The sequence below is a fragment of the Bison bison genome, unplaced genomic scaffold (genome assembly GCF_000754665.1).
Source record: "Bison bison bison isolate TAMUID 2011002044 unplaced genomic scaffold, Bison_UMD1.0 scf7180017864390, whole genome shotgun sequence".
NCBI classification, from domain to species: domain Eukaryota; kingdom Metazoa; phylum Chordata; class Mammalia; order Artiodactyla; family Bovidae; genus Bison; species Bison bison.
The window spans coordinates 3,134,386-3,154,676 of record NW_011494962.1 but is presented as its reverse complement, the minus strand read 5'-3'; the positions used below and the strand labels follow the sequence as shown (position 1 = coordinate 3,154,676).

Sequence of the window (20,291 nt, the reverse complement as noted above, 5' to 3'; positions counted from 1 at the left end):
CCATGTCTATCCTTAGGTGGGTTTGCCGAGTTCTCCCGCTGTTTCCCTGGCCTCTGTGAAGGAAAGTCCACCCTAGTCCCCACCTGCATCTCTCAGCCTTGCTTACCTGTTGCCAACATCGGGCCAACCCGAATTCTGCCCAATCTCTATCTTGGCTGCCAGCGAGATGTCCTCAACAAGGTGGGTGCTTTGAAAATATCCTTCATTGCAGGATTTCTTGACAGTAGCCGGAGAGGCACCGGTGGGCCATCCTTTCAGACACAAATGTTCTCAAAGCAACTCCCCAGCCAGCAGCCCAGCAGCCTTACCTCTTCCCCGGTGCTGTCGGCTGTGATGTTCTGTTTGCCGTCGGAGACCTAAGCCATTGTCAGATGTGCTGTTCTTACAGGTCCAAGAGAGCTGTGACAAGACAGGGATTTTCAGAAGTTTCGCCCCATTTTCTTAGATGTTCTGTTACAGTAACTGGCACACACAGGAAGGCTAATACCATCTAGATTATTTCACACTTAGAAATGTGTGCATTTGCTGCATCAACTAGAACTCAGAGTGGCTTGGATTGAGGAAGAGTTCATGATGACTTTCCCCTTCCAGAGGGGCAGGGGAGGGGGTCAAAAGATGGTGAGGATCAGCGCTAAGAGGATGCAGTGCAGACGCCCTGCCTGAGGTTCCTTGAAGCAGTTTGGTGGAGACAGAAGAGGGAAGAACGTGAATCCTGGATGTAAAGGATGTGGGCCGTCCTGAGCCAGGTGTGCCCAACAGAGGAGTCTTGTTGATTGGCGGAGGCCGTTGTATTTAATGGCACACACATAACGGCAGTAGAACTAAGGTCTGTCTGTCTCACAGTTTATATGCTCTTAACCAGTGTTGCTAGAACACAGGCCCCTAATTGCCTGGAAACTGATCTGTCTCTAAACCTCTTATTTGGTGGTGGTTTAGTCGCTAAGTCCTGTCCAACTCTTGTGATCCTATGGACTGTAGCCCGCCAGGCTCCTCTGTCCATGGAATTTTTCCAGGCAAGAATGCTGGAATGGGTTGCCATTTTGTTCTCCAGGGGAATCTTCCCAACCCAGGAATTGAACCTCTGTCTCCTACATTGCAAGCAGATTCTTTACCGACTGAGCTACCAGGGAGGCCCTAAATGTCTTATTTATACCACCTCTAATTGAAAAAGCAGTCAGAGATCTTAATTCAGCTGCTGCTGATTTACAAGTGCAGCTTTCTTATGTGAAAAGAAATTTCTCCTTGAGTAGCTGAAAGAATTGGACTGGCTATAAAAATAAACTTCCAGGTGGGCTTGCTTTAGCACGTGGAAAGCAAAAACATCCTATCATTGGGCAGGAAGGAGGCATTCTTTTCACTACTTTTTTTTTTTGCTCTTAAAACCCCTACATCTTCAAAATTTTGCCTGGATATCGTTGTTAATACGTCTGCTCTTACTATGAGGCATTTGAAATTTGATAGTGCATAGCTGCACTGAGCCTTTCTGGTGGGGTCATGATGTCTTTGAGCATGTGATTCTTATTAGTCCTCTTTGAGAAATAAGCAAACTATGGTACAGCGTGCATGCTAAGTCACTTCAGTTGTGTCCTACTCTTTGCGGCCCCATGGTCTGTAGCCAACCAGGCTTCTCTGTCCATGGGATTCTCCCGGCAAGAATACTGGAGTGGGTTGCCATTTCCTACTCCAGGGGATCTTCCCAACCCTGCATCTCTTATGTCCAATACATTGGCAGGTTCTTTACCACTAGTGCCCCCTGGGAAGCCCTTTGTCACAGCAAGCAAAATTAATTTCCTACAGTCAGACACATCCCTAGGGCAAAGCTGGAGATGTTTTATGTAATCCTCAGATCAGAAAATAAAATAAAATGAAGTAAAATTCCTAGTTATGGATCCTGTCCAGAATTGCCCTCTGTAAAACTTCACCAGTCAGCTGGCAGGCAGGTGATTTTACAAATAATTGCATTACGAGTCATTTTTGTTACTTTCAATATTCAATGAAATGGTACCTTGATTATGCTGCGTACCTTCTCCAGGTTTAACAGATGCATCAGTTAATGGCTGAGTGAGCACCCGCAGGGTGAGAGGAGTGAAACTGGAACCTGAAGTTGAGGTGGTGGGAGGGGGAGATAGTTTTCTATTTTTAATTGGCTTCTAAATGTCTGTATGGGAAACAGGATCCACCCATTGATGCCTTGAGAGGAAATGAAGACTGGGCTTATGGAAGCTGTGGTAAATAGCTTGAACAAGGTCGTTCTGCAAGACCCTGAGAAAGTGGCCTTAGAACCTACCTACATGCAGATGTGTGAGACATAAGGGTGTTCTCTAAATGGTGAATGGAAATGCCTATGTACGTAACCTCTGGATTCATAGTTGAGAAAACTCTTGGTGCTGGAGGCGATCTTACAGACCACTTAGCCTCCTTCATTCAGTAATGAGGAAACCGCTATTCCAGAAATGTTGCACGAATTCCACACCATCACCCTGTCAATGAGTTTTAGAACCAGACTTGCCTCTCTTTCTCAGGCAGCATAAACTCACCTTCCTGCTCCACTCTCTGGTTTAAACTTTCCAGGAGAAATAGTGGCTAATTTCCAGAGCTCTCCAAAGATGGAGATTTTATCATCTTCTCTAATAGTGTATTCCTTTTTAGTCAAATTTAGAAGATGAAGTCTTTGAGAACAAACACCACAGAATCACTAATTTTATTAGTCTTCTTATTTATTTTTAACAGATTGCCACCAAAGTATCTTAAAAGCATGTCAGAAATTTTCTTAGGAGGATAATAGTGTTTAACATTTAAAATGCTAGGCTCAAAAAAAGAAAATAAAGTGCTATACTCTTTATGTTACTGCATTTAACCCTCATAATAGGATTTAGAGGCAGGTTGGCCCTGAGTTGTATGACTTGCTTACCCACAATTCTGTGACTAGAACGTCATTGACTTCAGAGTTAGTCAGTGGCAGAGATCATTTTCAAACCTAATCTACTGTGGCTCTGAGTCCTGTGTTTATAGAACACCAGAAATCCTCATCTCCTGCAAAATGGAAATCTCCATAGCAGGCTGTTAACAAAGGACTGAGATTCTAATGGTCTATTGAATCTAATTGAAATTTGTTTCCCCTGCTTTTTCTACAGCATTGTCTATACCAGAACCATCCCACAGAAGTAGAATGCAAGCCACACATATAATCCAAAGTGTTGCAATAGCCTTTTTTTTAAGAAGTTAAAAAAAAAAAAAAAGGGGAAACTAATTTTTTAAATATATTTATCTATTTTTTATTTTATGACCGCACCACTTGACATGCAGGATCTCAGTTCCCCCGACCAGGGGTTGAACCCATGCCCCCTGCATTGGAAGCGCAGAGTCTTAACCACGCGACCACCAGGGAAGTCCCGTGAAATCAATTTTAATAACATTTATCACCCTATATCAAGAGTATTATTTTAACCTGCAATCAATATAAAACTTACTGGCACTTTACATATTTCGTTACTAGGTCTTGGAAGCCGCGTGTGTGTGCTGTGGTCACTGCTCCTCTTGCTGTGGATGAGCCACACGTGCCAGCTTCCCCCTCAGACCGCAGGGCCATACTGTCAGCCTGTGACCGTGTTCACTTCTGTCTCAGACGTGGCTCTTCTGTAGGAGGCTGTAGGCAGGCATCGGTAGTGAAAAGAGCACCCTTCCCCTCACACGTGTGCTTTGTTCCGACACTCTCCCCTCCTCTCTGGTCTTTGTACTGGAGTTCTAACAGGAATAGCAGTTGTACTAAAGCAGTTTGCAGGTGCCCAGTTCTTATCTGACTGACTGCGCTTGGAATCAGAGTCCTGTAGTTAAAATGTTCAAGACAAAAGTTCTTGATGTTTTCTCCTCCCTTATCAGTTAAAATTCCAGGTGGACTTCTGTTTCACCCTTACACACGGGGTGTGTGGTGGAGTTACCTACTGCACATTGTTCTTGAGCCTGAACCTGTTCAGCTTCTTCACCCGACTCAACTCTACCCCTCTTTCCCATTTTAAACAGGCTGCTGTCAGCCTTCTTTGGGCAGCCTCTTTTTTGTTAATATTTATTTGTTTATTTGGCTGCACCAGGCGTTAGTCACAGCATGCGGGATCTAGTTCCCTGACGAGGGATTGAACCCAGGGCCCCTCGCTTGGAGTCTTAGCCACCGGCCCACCAGGGAAGTCCCTGGGTAGCTTTTGTTTCAGCCTCCGACGTGCAGAGCTGGCTTCCTGTGCTGCCCTGCTGTTCTGCCATCACCGGGACTGCTGCCGCTTTTCCTGGTATTTCCACCTGAGAGTTAGGCAGGGGCCTGGATACCGTGTAGCCAAATACTGCTTTCCGGTTTCTCTGTGATCTAGGAAGACAAAGGGCCATGTCATCAAGGCAGTCAGTAAAAATGTTTATTCAGTGTCCAGTGTGTGTAAAACACCATATAGAGTGCAGGTTGGTTAGACAAGACTTGTTCATGAGTCAGTGATTCATGAGTCAGGTGACTTAGGGCTTGAGTGAGGGCTGGCTTTGCACGGGGTGGATTTGCGTCCCAGCTGGTTGGCCTCACCAGGCAGAGCACCTGAGCCAGGTGACGGAATCCACTTCTGCACCAGCAAACTGAAATGCCTCCTGCCTCCTAATGTTCACGTGAGGCTCCAGTGACAAGGCATTATGCCAGGCTCTGATCACAGTTCCTGGTTTATAGGGGACTCTGTTATCGTCACCAGTGGGTGGAGTATACTAAGGTCTAGGGTGAGTGGTAGATACAGTGCGTATGGCTGGTTGAGGAGGGCTCGCTGGAGGAAGTAGGCCAATTCTGAAGGCAAAAGGAGTGGCGAATACAAACTTATTAAATTGACTTCAGAAAGAAAGATTACAGTCCCTTTAGGGTTGCAGTGCCTGCATGATTTAATGAGACCTCCGTCCTCAGCCTAAGTGAACATGGCAAACTTGACCAAATAGAGCCGTTTAATTAAGCTATATATTAAATCTATAGTCCATGTATTACTCCACAGTCTATGTCACAAGAGCACGGAGCCCAAGTTTAGAAATTAGTCTAACTATTGGGGAAAGTTTATTTCACGGTTTAAGAGAAAGAAACTTAAGCAGGAAAAAAGTAGTAACTGCAAACCATAGTAGTAAAATGAAGATTTATTTTTTGACTCACAAAAAATTATTTTTGAACATTTTCTTAATTGTGTTTTGAAACTAGAATCTTTAAAAAAAATTATTAGGGGGTCATCTTTTCTGCTTTACAGCTGAACCCTTTTTTTATACCCAACCTGCTACATTCAATGTAATTTCCCTTTGTTGTTGTTCAGTCACTAAGTCATGTCCAGCTGTTTTTGTGACCTATGGATTGTAGCCTGCCAGGCCTCTTTGTCCTTGGGACTTCCCAGGCAAGAATACTGGAGTGGGTTGCTATTTCCTTCTCCAGGGGATCTCCCCCACCCAGGGGTCGAACCCACATCTCCTACATTGGCAGGCAGGTTCTTGACTACTGAGAAAACAGGGAAGCCTATAATTTCCCTACTGAAGGCCAATTAGGAGGAGGGACAGTTTGAATTAGTGAAAAATATACATTACAAGCTTTGGGGGTTGAGGTGTGGGCAACAACTTTATTGAGATATAATTCATACACTATATGATTCACTGGCTATTTTTTATTGAGATATAACTGACGTATAACATTATATTAGTTTCAACTATACAACATAATGATTAAATATTTGTATATACTGCTAAATGATCATCATAAATCTAGCTAACATACACCGCCATACATTGTTAACACATTTCTTCACTCTCTTAACCACTTTCAAATATATAATACAGCATTATTATCTATATCTGTATGCTGTACAGTACTTCTCCATGACTTGTTTATAACTGGAAGTTTGTACCTTTTGACCACCTTTCACCCTCCCCTCCACCGTCTCTGGTGGCCACCAGTCTCTTGTCTGTATCTGTGAATTCGATATTTGTTTGTTTTTTAGATTCTGCATGTAATGGAAACATATGGTGTATTTGTGTTTCTCTGTCTGATCTACTTCACTTAGCATAAAGCCCTCAAGGTTCATCTGGGCTGCCCAAATAGCAAGATTTCCTTCTGTTTTAAGGCTGAATAATATTCCATTGTATAATAATACCATGTCTTCTTTATCCCTTCATCTGTCAGTGGCCACTTGGGTTGTTTCCATGTCTTGACTTTTGTGAATTGTGCTGCAGTGAACACAGGGTTGCATATGTCTTTTGGAGTTAGTATTTTTGTTTCCTTCGGGTAAAGACTGAGAAGTGGAATTGCTGGATCATATGGTAGTTCTAGACGTCCCTGGTGGCTCAGATTGTAAGACAACCACCTGCAATGCAGGAGACCCAGATTTGATCTCTGTGTCAGGAAAATCCCCTGAAGAAGGGAGGAATATCTACCCACTCCAGTATTCTTGTCTGGAGAATCCCACGGACAGAGGAGCCTGGTGGGCTACAGTCCATAGGGTTGAAAGAATCAGACATGACTGGGCAACTAAGCGCGTGGTAGTTCTATTTTTAATTTTTTAAGGAACCTCCATACCGTTTTCCATAGTAGCTACACCAGTTTATATTCCCACTAACTGTTTTAAAAGTAAGATTAGGTGGGACTTCCTTCCTAGTGGTCCAGTGGTTAAGACTGCGTACTTCCACTGCAAGGGGCCCAGGTTTGATCCCTGGTTGGGGAACCAAGATCCGGCACGTTGTGTGGTACAGCCAAAAAAAATTTTTTTTTTTAATTAAAAAAATAAGAGAAAGTAAGGGAACTAACATTTAATGAGACTGTGTATTGTGCATAAGTCACTTCATCCTCATAATAGCTTTACAGAATAGTTGTCATCAGCTCTATTTTTCAGGTAAGGAAACTAAAGCTGAGGGAGGTCAGTGAGATCATTTGGATAATGAACAGTCCCACGCTGAGCTGTGCTCTCAGTTTCCTGGGACTGTACCTGTGTGCTGGCAGAAGGGATGGTGGTAGAGGAAGTTTATTAAAGTTTGCTTCTAGTGGTTTCTATCTTCTCAGAGCAGTAGGAACCAAGATCATCCACGAGCAGAGAGAGAGGGCGAGGGAGGGCGTGTGGAGGGTGGAAGAGAAAGGGCAAGGGGTGGAACGGCGTCCAGAGAGGAGGCCAGGAGACTGAGGGAATACGGTGTCTGCCGATGCGTGGGACCCAAGGGGCCCCCTTGGCAGTGTGGCTGAGTGTTTCTCTCAGGCCCGTCCAGCTGCCCAGTGCAGATGCAGGCTCGGGGGTGAGACAGATTTATCCAGACTTATTGTGATCTTGCCGAGTGAGTGCAAAGAAGTGACAGAGGGACACCGGAATCGAGGGTGAGGGACTTCCCTGGCAGCCCAGCAGTTAGGACTCTGTGCTTCCACTGCAGGGGGCACCGGCGCCATCCCTGATCAGAGAACTTAAGATCCTGCACTTGGTGTGGCTAAAAAAAATATTAAAAAGTTGAGGTTGAAAGTGAGGGAGGGATTCTAACTGTCTCTTGAGCAGTGCAGGGGTTAATCCTCTTATTGTTTATGGCCAGCCCTCCCCATCTGCAAGGTCTCTGCGTCCTCCAGTTCAGCACTGGCGGATTCTCCAATACGGCAGTGCCTGCATGCAAGCTAAGTCACTTCAGTCATGTCTGACTCTTTGCACCCCCATGGACTGTAGCCTGCCAGGCTTCTCTGTCCATGGGATTCTCCAGGCAAGAATACTGGAGTGGAGATGCCCTCCTCCAGGGGATCTTCCCCACCCAGGATCGAACCCATGTCTCTTAGGTCTCCTGCATTGGCAGATGGGTTCTTTACCACTGAGCCACCTAGGGAGCCCAATACTGTAGTACTTACTGTTGAAAAATATCCATGCATAAATGGACCTGCGCAGTTCAAACCTGAGTTGCTCAAGGGTCACCTGTGTCATGACTGACCACAGAATTTAAGTTGGGCCCAGAAGGAAAGATAGACGTTGTAAGGTGGAAGGACAGAGGAGAGATGGTAGGAGCAACAGATTGTAGGTCCTGAGGGGACTGAGGGACTCCAGCCATGGTGGTGGAGGAGAGTAAGCTGGAGGGAAGGAGGTGCAGTCCTGCAGTGGTGGGTTGTATGTGGTTGTGGTTACTGGTAACAGCAGAGACCAGACCAGGCCCCGGGGAGGGAGTGGTCAAGGTGAGGTGCTCAGAGAACTCAGAGGCCAGGGTGTCCGAAGGGTATCTGAAAGGCCAAGAAGACAGATTACGTTATCCGTAGGAAACATGTATTAGCTAACTGAGCACAAAGTTGAGCTAAATATTAAACAGAGTAAGATGACTGCTCTCTGGAAGCCTCTGTTTAACTAGGGGACAAAGGACTGTTGAGTTGTGTATGCTTTCCACAACACATGGAAACAAAACTGAGTGAATGACATAAATTCCTCATCAGTTCAGTTGCGTTTAGTCACTCAGTTGTGTCTGATTCTTTACGACTCATGGACTGCAGCACGCCAGGCTTCCCTGTCCATCACCAACTCCTGGAGCTTGCTCAAACTTATGTGCATAGAGTTGATGATGCCATCCAACCATCTCATCCTCTATTGTCCCCTTAGGAAGTCACATTCACCTGTGAGTAAAAATAATCATTAGTTTGTAATACGTACACACTCTTCACACTTGTGGTTCCATCCCAGTTCTGCTCTCAGGAACTGCGACATAAGACACACTCTTGGGCACTTACATGCCCGGCCATAAGTACAATCAGGAGAGAAGGGAACAGAACAGTCATGTGACTCCTCAGCTAACAGCAGCTGCTGACCCTCTGCTTGGCCGCCCAGGTGGAAACAGGTGGAAGCCCCCCTCCTGGCCACCGTGGGCCCTGGGCTGCAGTGAGCCCTGGGCAGCAATGGGCCCTGGGCTGCAGTGGGCCCTGGGCAGCAGTGGGCCCTGGGCAGCAATGGGCCCTGGGCTGCAGTGAGCCCTGGGCTGCAGTGGGCCCTGGGCTGCAGTGGGCCCTGGGCAGCAGTGGGCCCTGAGCTGCAGCAGGCCCTGGGCTGTTGCAGGGCTACTTGCCCCATTTGAATAGTCTGCTCAGCAGGAGGCAATTGTGTTTGTTCTCAGACTGTTGTACAGAGGCCAATGTACTTCTTATTATAATGATGTATATTCATGAAAGTATCACATACATGAATGAAATATGAATGGGGGAAAAGAGTTGTTTGTCTATGCTCTGAGCTAAATGTTTTCAAAAGATTCAGGAAAAACAAATTGCTCTACGTATTTTTTCTGTCTTAAGAGATGGGGAAAGGCAGCTGTAAATCTAGAACATTCTGTCCTGATTTATTAGTTTACTAGTTCTTGCTCTTTAAAGAATGGAAACTATAAGTGGTAGATGCGTTTGGTTGTAATTTTCTAAAGAACTCCAGTCAGCTAAGCTATTGAAAAAACAAAAACAAACCCAAAACACCAAGGTCCTGCATCAGAAGTTAGTGAATTAGTGTACATTTATTTGCATTAAAATGTTTTACGTATGTGTGTAACATCTTTAGTGATTTCCTCCTTTAACTCAGTTTTACTGACGTAGTAACTGCCACTTTTTTTTTTCTCATTTTATTTTGCATTTAAGTTGTTATCACTTCATTTCAATACAGTAATGTCCCCTTCTCCCTTAGAAAGTGTTAGTCACTCAGTTGTGTCTGACTGTTTGTGACCCCATGGACTTTAGTCCACCAGGCTCCTCTATCCATGGAATTCTCCAAGCAGGAATACTGGAGTGGGTAGCCTATCCCTTCTCCAGGGGATCTTCCTGACCCAGGAATTGGACCTGGGTCTCCTGCATTGCAGGTGGATTCTTTACTGTCTGAGCCACCAGGGAAGTGTGTCTCCCTTATGTCAGTTATAAATAAAGCTACTACTTACATGCATCTTTTATGGCATACTGTCTTATACATGGAGAATATTGGTGAGATATAAACTATTGTGGGCTTGGATGACTGTTTCTTCCATGAGGTCAGAACTGCCCCCTTTTCATGTTTCAGCCATGCCCATTGGGCGCCCAGCACCCTGCCTGAGGCCAGGAGATGTGCATGCCGGCAGCAGGGCCACGCTGTGATGCCCGTGGCTGCAACTGAGGCAACAGTTGGGAAAAAAGAGGCAAAGTGCAACTGATGAGTCTCCTTCGGGCTTTCTAGTGTCCTGAGTTACTCCAAGAGTCTGTTCAGAAAGAACCATGCCCAGAGGGGTGTTCCTTTACTTTCTCACTGGTTACAGTTTAAAAGGGTAAAAAAGGATGAAACTATATTATTTCACTTGGTTAAACAATAAAAATATGTGTGCAGGCTAGTTACTTCACTTCATTGCTCCATCTTTGTTGTTTAGACGCTCAGTCGTGTCTGACTCTTTGTGAGCCCATGGACTGCAGCACGCCGGGCTTTCCTGTCCTTCACCATCTCCTGGAGCTTGCTCAAACTCCCGTCCATTGAATCGGTGACGCAATCCAACTATCTCATTCTCTATCGTCCCTTCTCCTCCTGCCTTCAATCTTTCCCAGCATTCGGGTCTTTTCTAATGAGTCAGCTCTTCATATCAGCTGGCCAAAGGATTGAAGCTTTAGCGTCAGCATTAGTCCATCTAATTTGCTTTAAAAAAAAACTTCAGTGGACTGCAGCAATAAAGAAGACATATTCTAAAGATGAATATATTTGGATTTGACTTTTGACACTGGACCACTTGGTAGCTGTGTAACTTTGGAAACATGTAAACTTGCTAAGTCTTGGTGTCTTCATTTTTAAAATGAGGATAATGATAGTACCCATGTCAAAGGGTGGTTGTGAGGATTCAGTGAGACAGTCCATTTGAAAGTTTAGTACCGGGGCTTCCCTGGTAGTCTAATGGTTAGGAATCTGCCTGCCAATGCTGGGAACCCAGATTCGATCCCCGGTACAGGAGTATCCCACATGCCGAGGAGCAGCTGAGCCTGTGCTCCACAACTACTGAGCCAGTGCTCTAGAGCCCGCAAGCCGCAACTGCTGAAGCCCATGTGCCTAGAACCTGTGCTTTGCAACAAGAGAAGCCACCACAGTGAGAAGCCCGCACACTGCAAAGAGGAGTAGCTCCTGCTCACCACATCTGGAGAAAGCCTGTGCAGCAACAAAGACCCAGGGCAGCTGAAAATAAATAAATCAAAAAACTAAAAAAGTTTAGCACAGTACCAGGTACATAGTAGGCATTCAACATGTTGGATGTTGTTATATATCTACCATGCGCCATAATAGTATATTATTAATAGGCCTATAACAAAGGTGCCCTACAGATTTTTTTTTTTAATTTAGGTTAAGTGGTCATTTCTGTAGAGTGTGAAAGTTGCTCAGTCATGTCTGACTCGTGACCCCATGGACTATACAGTCCGTGGAATTCTCCAGGCCAGAATACTGGAGTAGGTAGCCTTTCCCTTCTCCAGGAGATCTTCCCAACCCAGGGCTTGCACCTGCATTGCAGGTGGATTCTTTACCAGCTGAACCACAAGGGAAGTCCTGTGGGTGCTTGTCAGAAGTGCACGTGGTTCCCGTCTTTCTGTGGGGAAATCGTACGTGATGCTCGCTACAACTCGGTACACCTCAGAGTTGTCCTCGGTGAGCTCTGCCTGTGGTCTTGTGGTTGTATAGAGTGGGTGACATTGCCTACGTCAGCCTCTCTCCTCAGAAACGCCTGTGTCTTTACTGTTGGACTACTTTTCATTTAATAAAGCTTTGTAGTGCTGTTGACAGAAAGGAGAAGGATATGTAAAAAGGTTCCTTTCTTTAAGGAGCATTGTTGAGAAAGGCCCAAAAGGCTTTTATCTCCAGCCCCTTGGTCGGGAACACTGGAGATCAGATGGTGGCAGAAAACCTTCAGTCATGTGCAGATGTCGCCATAGTAAACACTGAGATCGTCACAGCCCGACTGTTAGCCCCGCGGCAGCCCCTGAGACCTTCTGAACATGAGGGTCAATCACTTTGAGCTCGCTTAGCTCCAAAAACTACTTCTTGACATTGTTATCTCACAGTTGAGAGGGCTTCATACCTGATCTGGATTTGCTCAGTCTACCTTTTATGTAAAACAGAATATATTCATTGTGCCAAATGTGGTAAATGAAGGGATTAGGGAGTTAGCAGGAGGCTAAAAAAGGAAGAAAATGACCAAACAAAAAGATTTGTAGAGGAGGTAGCGTTCCTAGAAAAGAAGTGACCATGGTTGCTGAGAAGAGAATGATTTCAGTCTGAAAACATTTCCTGAGAGGCAGCAGCGGATGACTAAATGAAGTATGTCATAGGCTTGACTGGAAAATGGCAGACAGGGATGATAGTTGAACAAACACATACCGACCACAACTACGTACCTGGTGCTAAAGGTAGAAAAACAAGCAAGGTTTAGTCCAAGATCTCAGTGCTTAATAGGATACACAAGAATTATCTGCTAGTGATAACACAGTATGCTCTGTATTTTACTAATAGCATGTCCAAAGTCCTTTGGACAAGCAGAGAACGGAATGGTTAATTATGCACCAATAAAAGGGTTCATAGGAAGGTTAAAGCAGAAAAGTGGTAGAGTCATCAGGAAGAATAGGGCCTTCTTGGAACTGGTGTGAACAACATTGAGGAAAGCTGGTGCACATGGTATGCTGGGTATTTGAAGGTTGTATGGGACAGGAGCGGGCAGTGAGACATGGTGAAAATAAGTGTGCATAAAACACACAGCCCCTGTTTAATGACAAGAAAGGATACTGTAGTTGTTGTTCAGTTCAGGTTTGGAGAGGAGAACACTGCAAATTTAAGAGATCTGTGGCAGCTTTTCTGCTCTCATGGTGTAGGCTGCTGGCTGAGCAGTGCCTGAGAATAGAGAGAAGGGGTGATGGGAGGCGTTGATGCTGCAAAGGTTTGACCACGTTTGGAGGGGAGTGGTGAGGAAGAGAAACGGGATGAAAGGATCCCATTTTTTAGCTCAAGTGTCTGGGTGGATATTATTACCAAACCCAGTTTTGGATTACAGAGAGGAAAGAAGAATTTGAAGCAGAGAAGGGAGAAAGAGAATGTGCTGTTTCTGAGTTTGAAAGTTTTGAGGGACATCTGAATAAAGATATCTAGGAAGCAGCTGGAAATATGGATCAAAAATTGAAGTGTGTGTGTGTGTGTGTGTTTATTTAAGAGTCATCAGCATGTAGAGACATGGAAATAGTCAGCCTTCAGAGAGAGTATTTAGAGCCAGGAGATGGCCCAGGACTGTATCTTAGAGAACAGTTGGGAAGGACTGTATCTTCCCAACATGTTCAGTGTGGGAAGAAAATGTTCATGTTGTGTGTGCATATGTTCTGAAGTCACGGTACAAAACAAACAAAAGTATTCTAGCATACTCCCAAATCTTGTAAATCAATGCACTTATTCATGCATTTTGGGGATTACATCTAACATGGTCATAATAAATTTACATAGTTGCCAAGGAGGGGGAAGTCATAGTAGACTGTCATGGTTTAATTTTGTATTCTTTGTTCCACTTCTCTAGTAACGAAGATAATAGAAAGTTGACCGTATTAGTGATGTGTGATTTTTTAAACAGTCTTTTTGCCCTTAAAAAGTTCTGCTTTAAAGCCTCGATTTTAAAAAAAGTCTTGATAAATGTAAAGAAACTTAAATCATATCAAGCATCTTTTCCAGCCACAATGCTATAATATTAGAGATCAACTACAAGAAAAAGCTACAAAAAAACAAACATGTGGAGGCTAAACAATATGCTACTAAACAACCAATGGATCATTGAAAAAGTCAGAGAAAAGTAAAAAGAACCCAGAGAGAAGTGAAAATGAAAACAGCGATCCAAAACCTATGGAATACAACAAAAGCAGCTTTGAGAGAGAAATGTATAGTGACGCAAGCTACCTCAGGAAACAGAAAGTCTCAGATAGCGACCTCATGCCTAGAGAAAGTAGAACAAACAAAACCCAAAGTTAGTAGAAGGAAATAAAGCATAAGGATCAGAGAGGAAATAAATGAAAGTGAAAGTCGATCAGTCGTGTCTGACTCTTTGTGACCTTATGGGCTATACAGTCCATGGAATTTTCTAGGCCAGAATACTGGAGTGGGTAGCCTTTCCCTTCTCCAGGGGTTCTTCCTAACCCAGGGATTGAACCCAGGTCTCCCTCATTGCAGGCGGATTCTTTACCGGCTGAGCCACACAGGAAGCCCAATAAATGAAATAGAGGCTAAAAAAACAATAGAAAAGATGAATAAAAGCTGGTTCTTTGAAAAGATAAACAAAATTGATAAACCTTTAGCTAGACTCAATAAGAAAAAAAGGAAGCGAGTTCAAACCAATAAAATCAGAGGTGACAAAGGAGAAGTTACAACTGATGCCACAGAAATAAGAAGATCCTAAGAGACTAGTGTGAGCAACTATATGCCAGCGAAGTGGGCAACCTGAAAGAAATGGACCGATTCTTAGAAAGGTACAATCTCCCAAGACTGAACCAGAAAGAAATAGAAAATATAAACAAATCAACTACCAGTACTAAAAACTGAATCAGTAAAAACTCCCAACAAACAAAAGTGTAGGACCGGGTAACTTTATAGGTGAATTCTAACAAACATTTAGAGAAGAGTTAACACCTATCCTGAAACTATTTCAGAAACTACAGAGGAAGGAACGCTTCTGAACTCATTCTCTGTGTCCACCACCATCACCCTGATACCGAAACCAGACAAAGATATCACACACAAAAACTTATCACTGATGAACATGGATGCAAAAATCCTCAACAAAATACTAGCAAACCGACTCCAGCGATATATTAAAAGGTTCAGACAACATGATCAAGTGGGATTTATCCCAAGGATGCAAAGATTTTTCAGTGTCTGCAGATACCATATCTACCACATTCACCAACTGAAGAATAAAAATCACATGAGTATCTCATATACAGAAAAAGCTTTTGATAAAATTCAGCATCCGTTTATGGGTAAAAAAAAAAACTCTTCGGAAAGTAGGCATACAAAAACGTTGAAAAATGAAGTGAATTCCCTAGCAGTCTAGTGGTTGCTGCTGCTGCTAAGTCACATCAGTCATGTCCGACTCTGTGCAACCCCATAGACGGCTGCCCACCAGGCTCCCCCGTCCCTGGGATCCTCCAGGCAAGAACACTGGAGTGGGTTGCCATTTCCTTCTCCGATGCATGAAAGTGAAAAGTGAAAGTGAAGTTGTTCAGTCATGTCCGACTCTAGCAACCCCATGGACTACAGCCTACCAGGCTCCTCCGTCCATGGGATTTTCCAGGCAAAAGTACTGGAGTGGGGCAATTCCATTTCAGGGGGCACAGGTTTGATCCCTAGTCAAGAAATGTGGGATCCACCCCCCACATGCCACAGCACAACCAAAAAAGGAGGGGGTGTTGAAAGTGGGCATAGAGGGACCATACCTCAACATAATAAAGGCCATATATGACCCCTGACATTATAGTCAACAGTGAAAGGCTGAAAGCATGTCCTCTAAGATCAGGAATAACACAAGAATGCCCAGTCTTGCCATTTTTATTCAACATTGTTTTGGAAGTCCTAGCCACAGAAATCAAAGAAGGCAAAAGGAATTCAAATAGGAAAATAAGTAAAACTGTCATTGTTTGCAGATGACATGATGCTATAGATAGAAAATCCTCAAGATGTTACTAGAAAACTACTAGAGCTCATCAATGAATTCAGTAAAGTTGCTGGATACAAAGTTACTATACAAACATAGGTTGCATTTCTATACTCTAACAACAGAGTATCAGAAAGAGAAATTAAGGAAATAGTACCGCTAACCATTGCATTAAAAAGAATAAAAGACCCAGGAATAACCTACCTAAGCAGGGAAAAGACCTGTGTTCTGAAAACTGTAAGATCCTGATGAAAGAAATCACACAGCAAAAATGGAAAGATATACCATGTCTTTGGATTGGAAGAATCAGTATCGTTAAAATGAGCATACTACCCAAGGCAATCTATAGATGCAGTGCAATTCCTGTCAAATTACCAATGGCATTTTTCACAGAACTCGGACAAAAAAAAATTAAATTTGTATAGAGACACAGAAGACCCAGAAGAACCAAGACAATCTTGTGAAAGAAGAATGAAGCTGGAGGACTCGTACACCCTTACTTCAGACTATACTACAAATTTACAGTAATCAAAACGGTAGGGCACAAAAACAGATATGTACATCAGTGGAATGGGGTAGAAAGCCCAGAAATAAACCCACACACTTATGGTCAATTAATCTGTGACCAAGGAGGCAAGAATATACAATGGAGAAAAGACAGTCTCTTCAATAAATGGTGCTGGGAAAACTAGACAGCTTCATGTAAAAGAATGAAATCAGAATGTTTTCTAACACCATAAACAAAAATAACTCAAAATGGGTTAAAGAATTAAATTTAAGACTGAAAACCATAAAACTCCTAGAGGAAAACATAGGCAGAACAGACTTAGACATAAATTGTAGCAATACTTTTTTGGAACCATCTTCTAGAGTAATGGAAAATAAAAACAAACAAATGGGACCTAATTAAACTTTTAAAAGCTTCTGCACAGCAAAGGAAACCATAAACAAAATGAAAAGACAACCTACAGACTGGAGAAAATATTTGCAAATGATGCCACAGACGGGATTAATTTCTAAAATATACAAACAGCTCATATAGCTTAATATCAAAAAAGCAGCTCAATTAAAAAATGGGTATAAGACCTAAATAGACATTTCTCTAAAGAAGACGTGCAGATGGCCAGGAGGTATATGGAAAGATGTTCATATTGCTAATCATTAGAGAAACGCAAATCCAAACAACGAGGTATCACCTCACACCAGTCAGGATGGACAGCATTAAAGAGTCTACAAATAATACCTGCACTGTTGCTGAGAAGGTAAATTGTTATAGCCAGTATGGAGAACGGTATTGCAGTTCCTTAAAAAAACTAACCATATGATCCTGCAGCCCCACTCCCGGCATATATCTGGAGAAAAGTATAAATAGAAAAGATACATTCACCCTAATATTCACTGTAGCATTATTGACAATAGCCAAAACATGGAAGCAACCCAAGTGCCCTTCAACAAATGAGTGGATGAAGAAGATGTGATGTATATATATAATGCTTGTGTATATATATACATGTACATACACACAATGGAATACTACTCAACCATTAAAAAGAATGAAATAATGCTATTTTCAGCGATATGGATGGACCTAGGCATTATCATACTAAATGAAGTCAGAGAAAGACATATCATCTGATATCACTTATATGTAGAATCGAAGAAAAATGATACAGATGAACCTATATGCAAAACAGAAACAGACTCACAGATGAAGAAAACAACTTTTGGTTACCAGAAGCGAAAGCTGGGAGGGAGCAGATAGATGAGGAATTTGGGTTTAACATGTAAATATGTAAAATAGATAAACAACAAGGACCTGCTGTATAGCACAGGGAACTAAATTCAGTATTCTGTAATAAACTATAAAAAAAGAATATGTAATATGTGTAACTGAATCCCTTTGCTGTACACTTGAAACTAACACAACGTTATAAATTAACTATACTTCAGTTTTTAAAAATTCTGCTTTAAACTTGTCTTCATGTGTCATTGTGCTAGGTTTTTGGATTTTACCAACTGAATGAAATCTGATCGCTTCAAGGAAACTAGTCATTTTAATCCTAATGTTAAGTTTTTCTCTTTAAAAGTGATCATACTATTACATTACATCACTTTAATTGTTCTTTCCTTCCCTAGGAGCTGATGCAACAGAATGGGATTGGTTATGTTTTAAATGCCAGCAATACCTGCCCCAAGCCTGACTTTATCCCCGAATCTCATTTCCTGAGAGTGCCTGTGAATGATAGCTTTTGTGAGAAAATTTTGCCGTGGTTGGACAAATCAGTGGATTTTATTGGTAAGTAGCTCAAGTGATATTACAAATCCTTTGGGTTATAGTCTCGTGTATGAGTATACCCTTTCCTCCCCTTTTCTCTCATTAGAGAAAAGGAACCTACTTCACAGATTTTTCAAAAGTCTGAAAACAGACATGATGCTGCTTGTCTCATTCAGTGGCCAGGTGACGTGTGTATGCTGTGCTGTCCCTAAGGGACTGGCCTTGTGACATCTTAGCTAACTCGAACATTCCCAGGGTTAAGCCTGGTGGGATCTTTGATTACAGATTTGCGAGTGTTTGAAAATGGGTTAAACTTTCTGGGATTAAACTTGCCACCCACTTCATCAGATCCTATAAAAGACTTTTGGAAACGCTGGTGGCATTCCTTAACCTGTTTCTGCCTTGCTGCTGTGCTTTCCCCAGAGAACAGCCCAGTCCTGTGGAAACTAATCCCATTACATTTAAAGTTTTTATGTCACAAGATCCCTAAGCCTCCGTCTGTGTGCCAGCAATTTCAAGTATTAATAGTGTTGGGTCTAATGAAATTCCAACACACACACTCACATTCGTGTGATCGGTCCTTGGCGATGACTGTGACAGGGTCTGGTCTGGATGGTACTTTGTTCTGCTCACTGGGCCCGTCAGCCCTGGAGCCTCCCAATTCCCAGCTTCTGGCACTGCTATGACATTTTTGGTGCCTTGAAATCAGGTCTGCTGGTAGGAAATCAGTGACGTTTACTTGAAATGTGGTTTTGATGGAAAATGGCTAAACCAACGAGATGGGTTCGTAGCTCCTGGCAGCATGACTGGGTGTGACTCTCGATGCCCATGCGAGGAGTTTTCGTTGGTTTTCCCCCTAGTCATGAGCTGGAGCACCCTCATCCGTAATTAAATACTCTTGAATTGGTTACCGAAAGGTTTTTTTTAAAAAAAGAACTGATTCCTTTTAAACAATGTAACTATGTAAATTAAGCCCCTCACTCTATCCTTTCATCTGTGAGAGGAATTTTCTAGACAGCGCTTTTGGAACTTAGGGTAATTCTGAAACAGATCCCCCTTTTCTCAAGAGTTCAGATGGCCAAGACTTCTCCTCTTCCATAGGCATGCATCCTGTGAAACACCAGGCGGTAAATGGCTTAGATAATTTGCATGAAAATCGTAACAAACAAAACTCCTGTAATTAATTTTTCCCGCCATTCTACTTATAGGAAGTATTCAGCATATCATTCAGTGTTTGCCTCTTTGAAAGACGACAGTTATAGTTAATGTTCCCATTAAATGTCACATTGATCCGGAGATAATTGGCTCTGGTTTCAGCTAAAAGTACGGTTTCAGAGTCTAAATTCAGAAGAAACCTGATTCTGTTAAGTCATGACAGTGTCTAAGCTTTAGGAGGGTTGGTAGGAAAGAGAGAACTTTGCCTCCAGCTTACTTTTCTTCGACTTCATGGGAGCTATTGGCCGCTTTTAATTCATACAAAAGGAACTTTACTATGTTCCAAGTTGGTGAGATACATACCCAAATATATATTGTAATTGTATATCTGAAGATATTTTTACTCACCAGTAGTTCATTTGCTTGGCCCTATTTACTGTTAGGGTCACCACCCTTTTCCCACCCAGATCATCCAGTGCAATACCTCCAGCCCACTGTGGAATTCAGCCTGTGTTCACTGGAGGTGCTAGTCTCCTCCAGGCCATTTAAAGCCTTGGTTAGTCATGGCAGAGAATATAAAGATGTACCCTCGTACAGGACTTAGTAACTTACAGGCTCATACTTTTTATTATTCAGATTAAATTTCAGTAAGTTCCTGGGTTTGTTGGAAAGGCTCAGGTTTGAGTGTTGCCTTTGCTTTTAGGAGAGGGAGGCAGAGGTGAGCGCAGTTGCCTGTCTGTGCCTGGGACCCTGACCAGGCCCCCAGGCCAGCTGGCTGTTGGTACAACTCCTGCCCCATTTCACCCACAGCAAACTCAGGGCTTTTGTAGGCAATACAGGGAGGTAATTAAGAGGATATACTTTGGAGCCAAACTGTATTTGAGTCCTGCCTCCCTTGGTTATCAGTTAAGTGATTCTGGGTGAGTTACTAAAAATTCTCTGTTCCTTAGTCTACTGATCTGATGACTGAAGACAATGTATTTATCTTATAAGGTATATTGTATACCTGTATATACCTTATAAAGATATTGTATAGATTAAAATAGATAATACATATAAACACTTTGCACAGTGTCCGACTTGTAACTGGCTCTTAAATAGTTCAGTTCGGTTCAGTTCAGTTGCTCAGTCATGTCCGACTCTTTGTGACTCCATGAATCGCAACACGCCAGCCCTCCCTATCCATCACCAACTCCCGGAGTTCACTCAAACTCACATCCAT

At 43.0% G+C, this 20,291-nt stretch overlaps 1 protein-coding gene across 1 annotated transcript in view; it reads left to right on the top strand.

The window, feature by feature from the left end:
• The window catches only part of DUSP16 (dual specificity phosphatase 16), a 92,896-nt gene that overhangs the window by 60,279 nt on the left and 12,326 nt on the right, over nucleotides 1–20,291 (top strand). Inside the window, exons 5-6 of the mRNA XM_010858692.1 lie at nucleotides 17–180; nucleotides 17,776–17,935. Of these exons, the coding sequence (XP_010856994.1) occupies nucleotides 17–180; nucleotides 17,776–17,935 (324 nt within the window). The remainder of the gene's footprint in view (nucleotides 1–16; nucleotides 181–17,775; nucleotides 17,936–20,291) is intronic.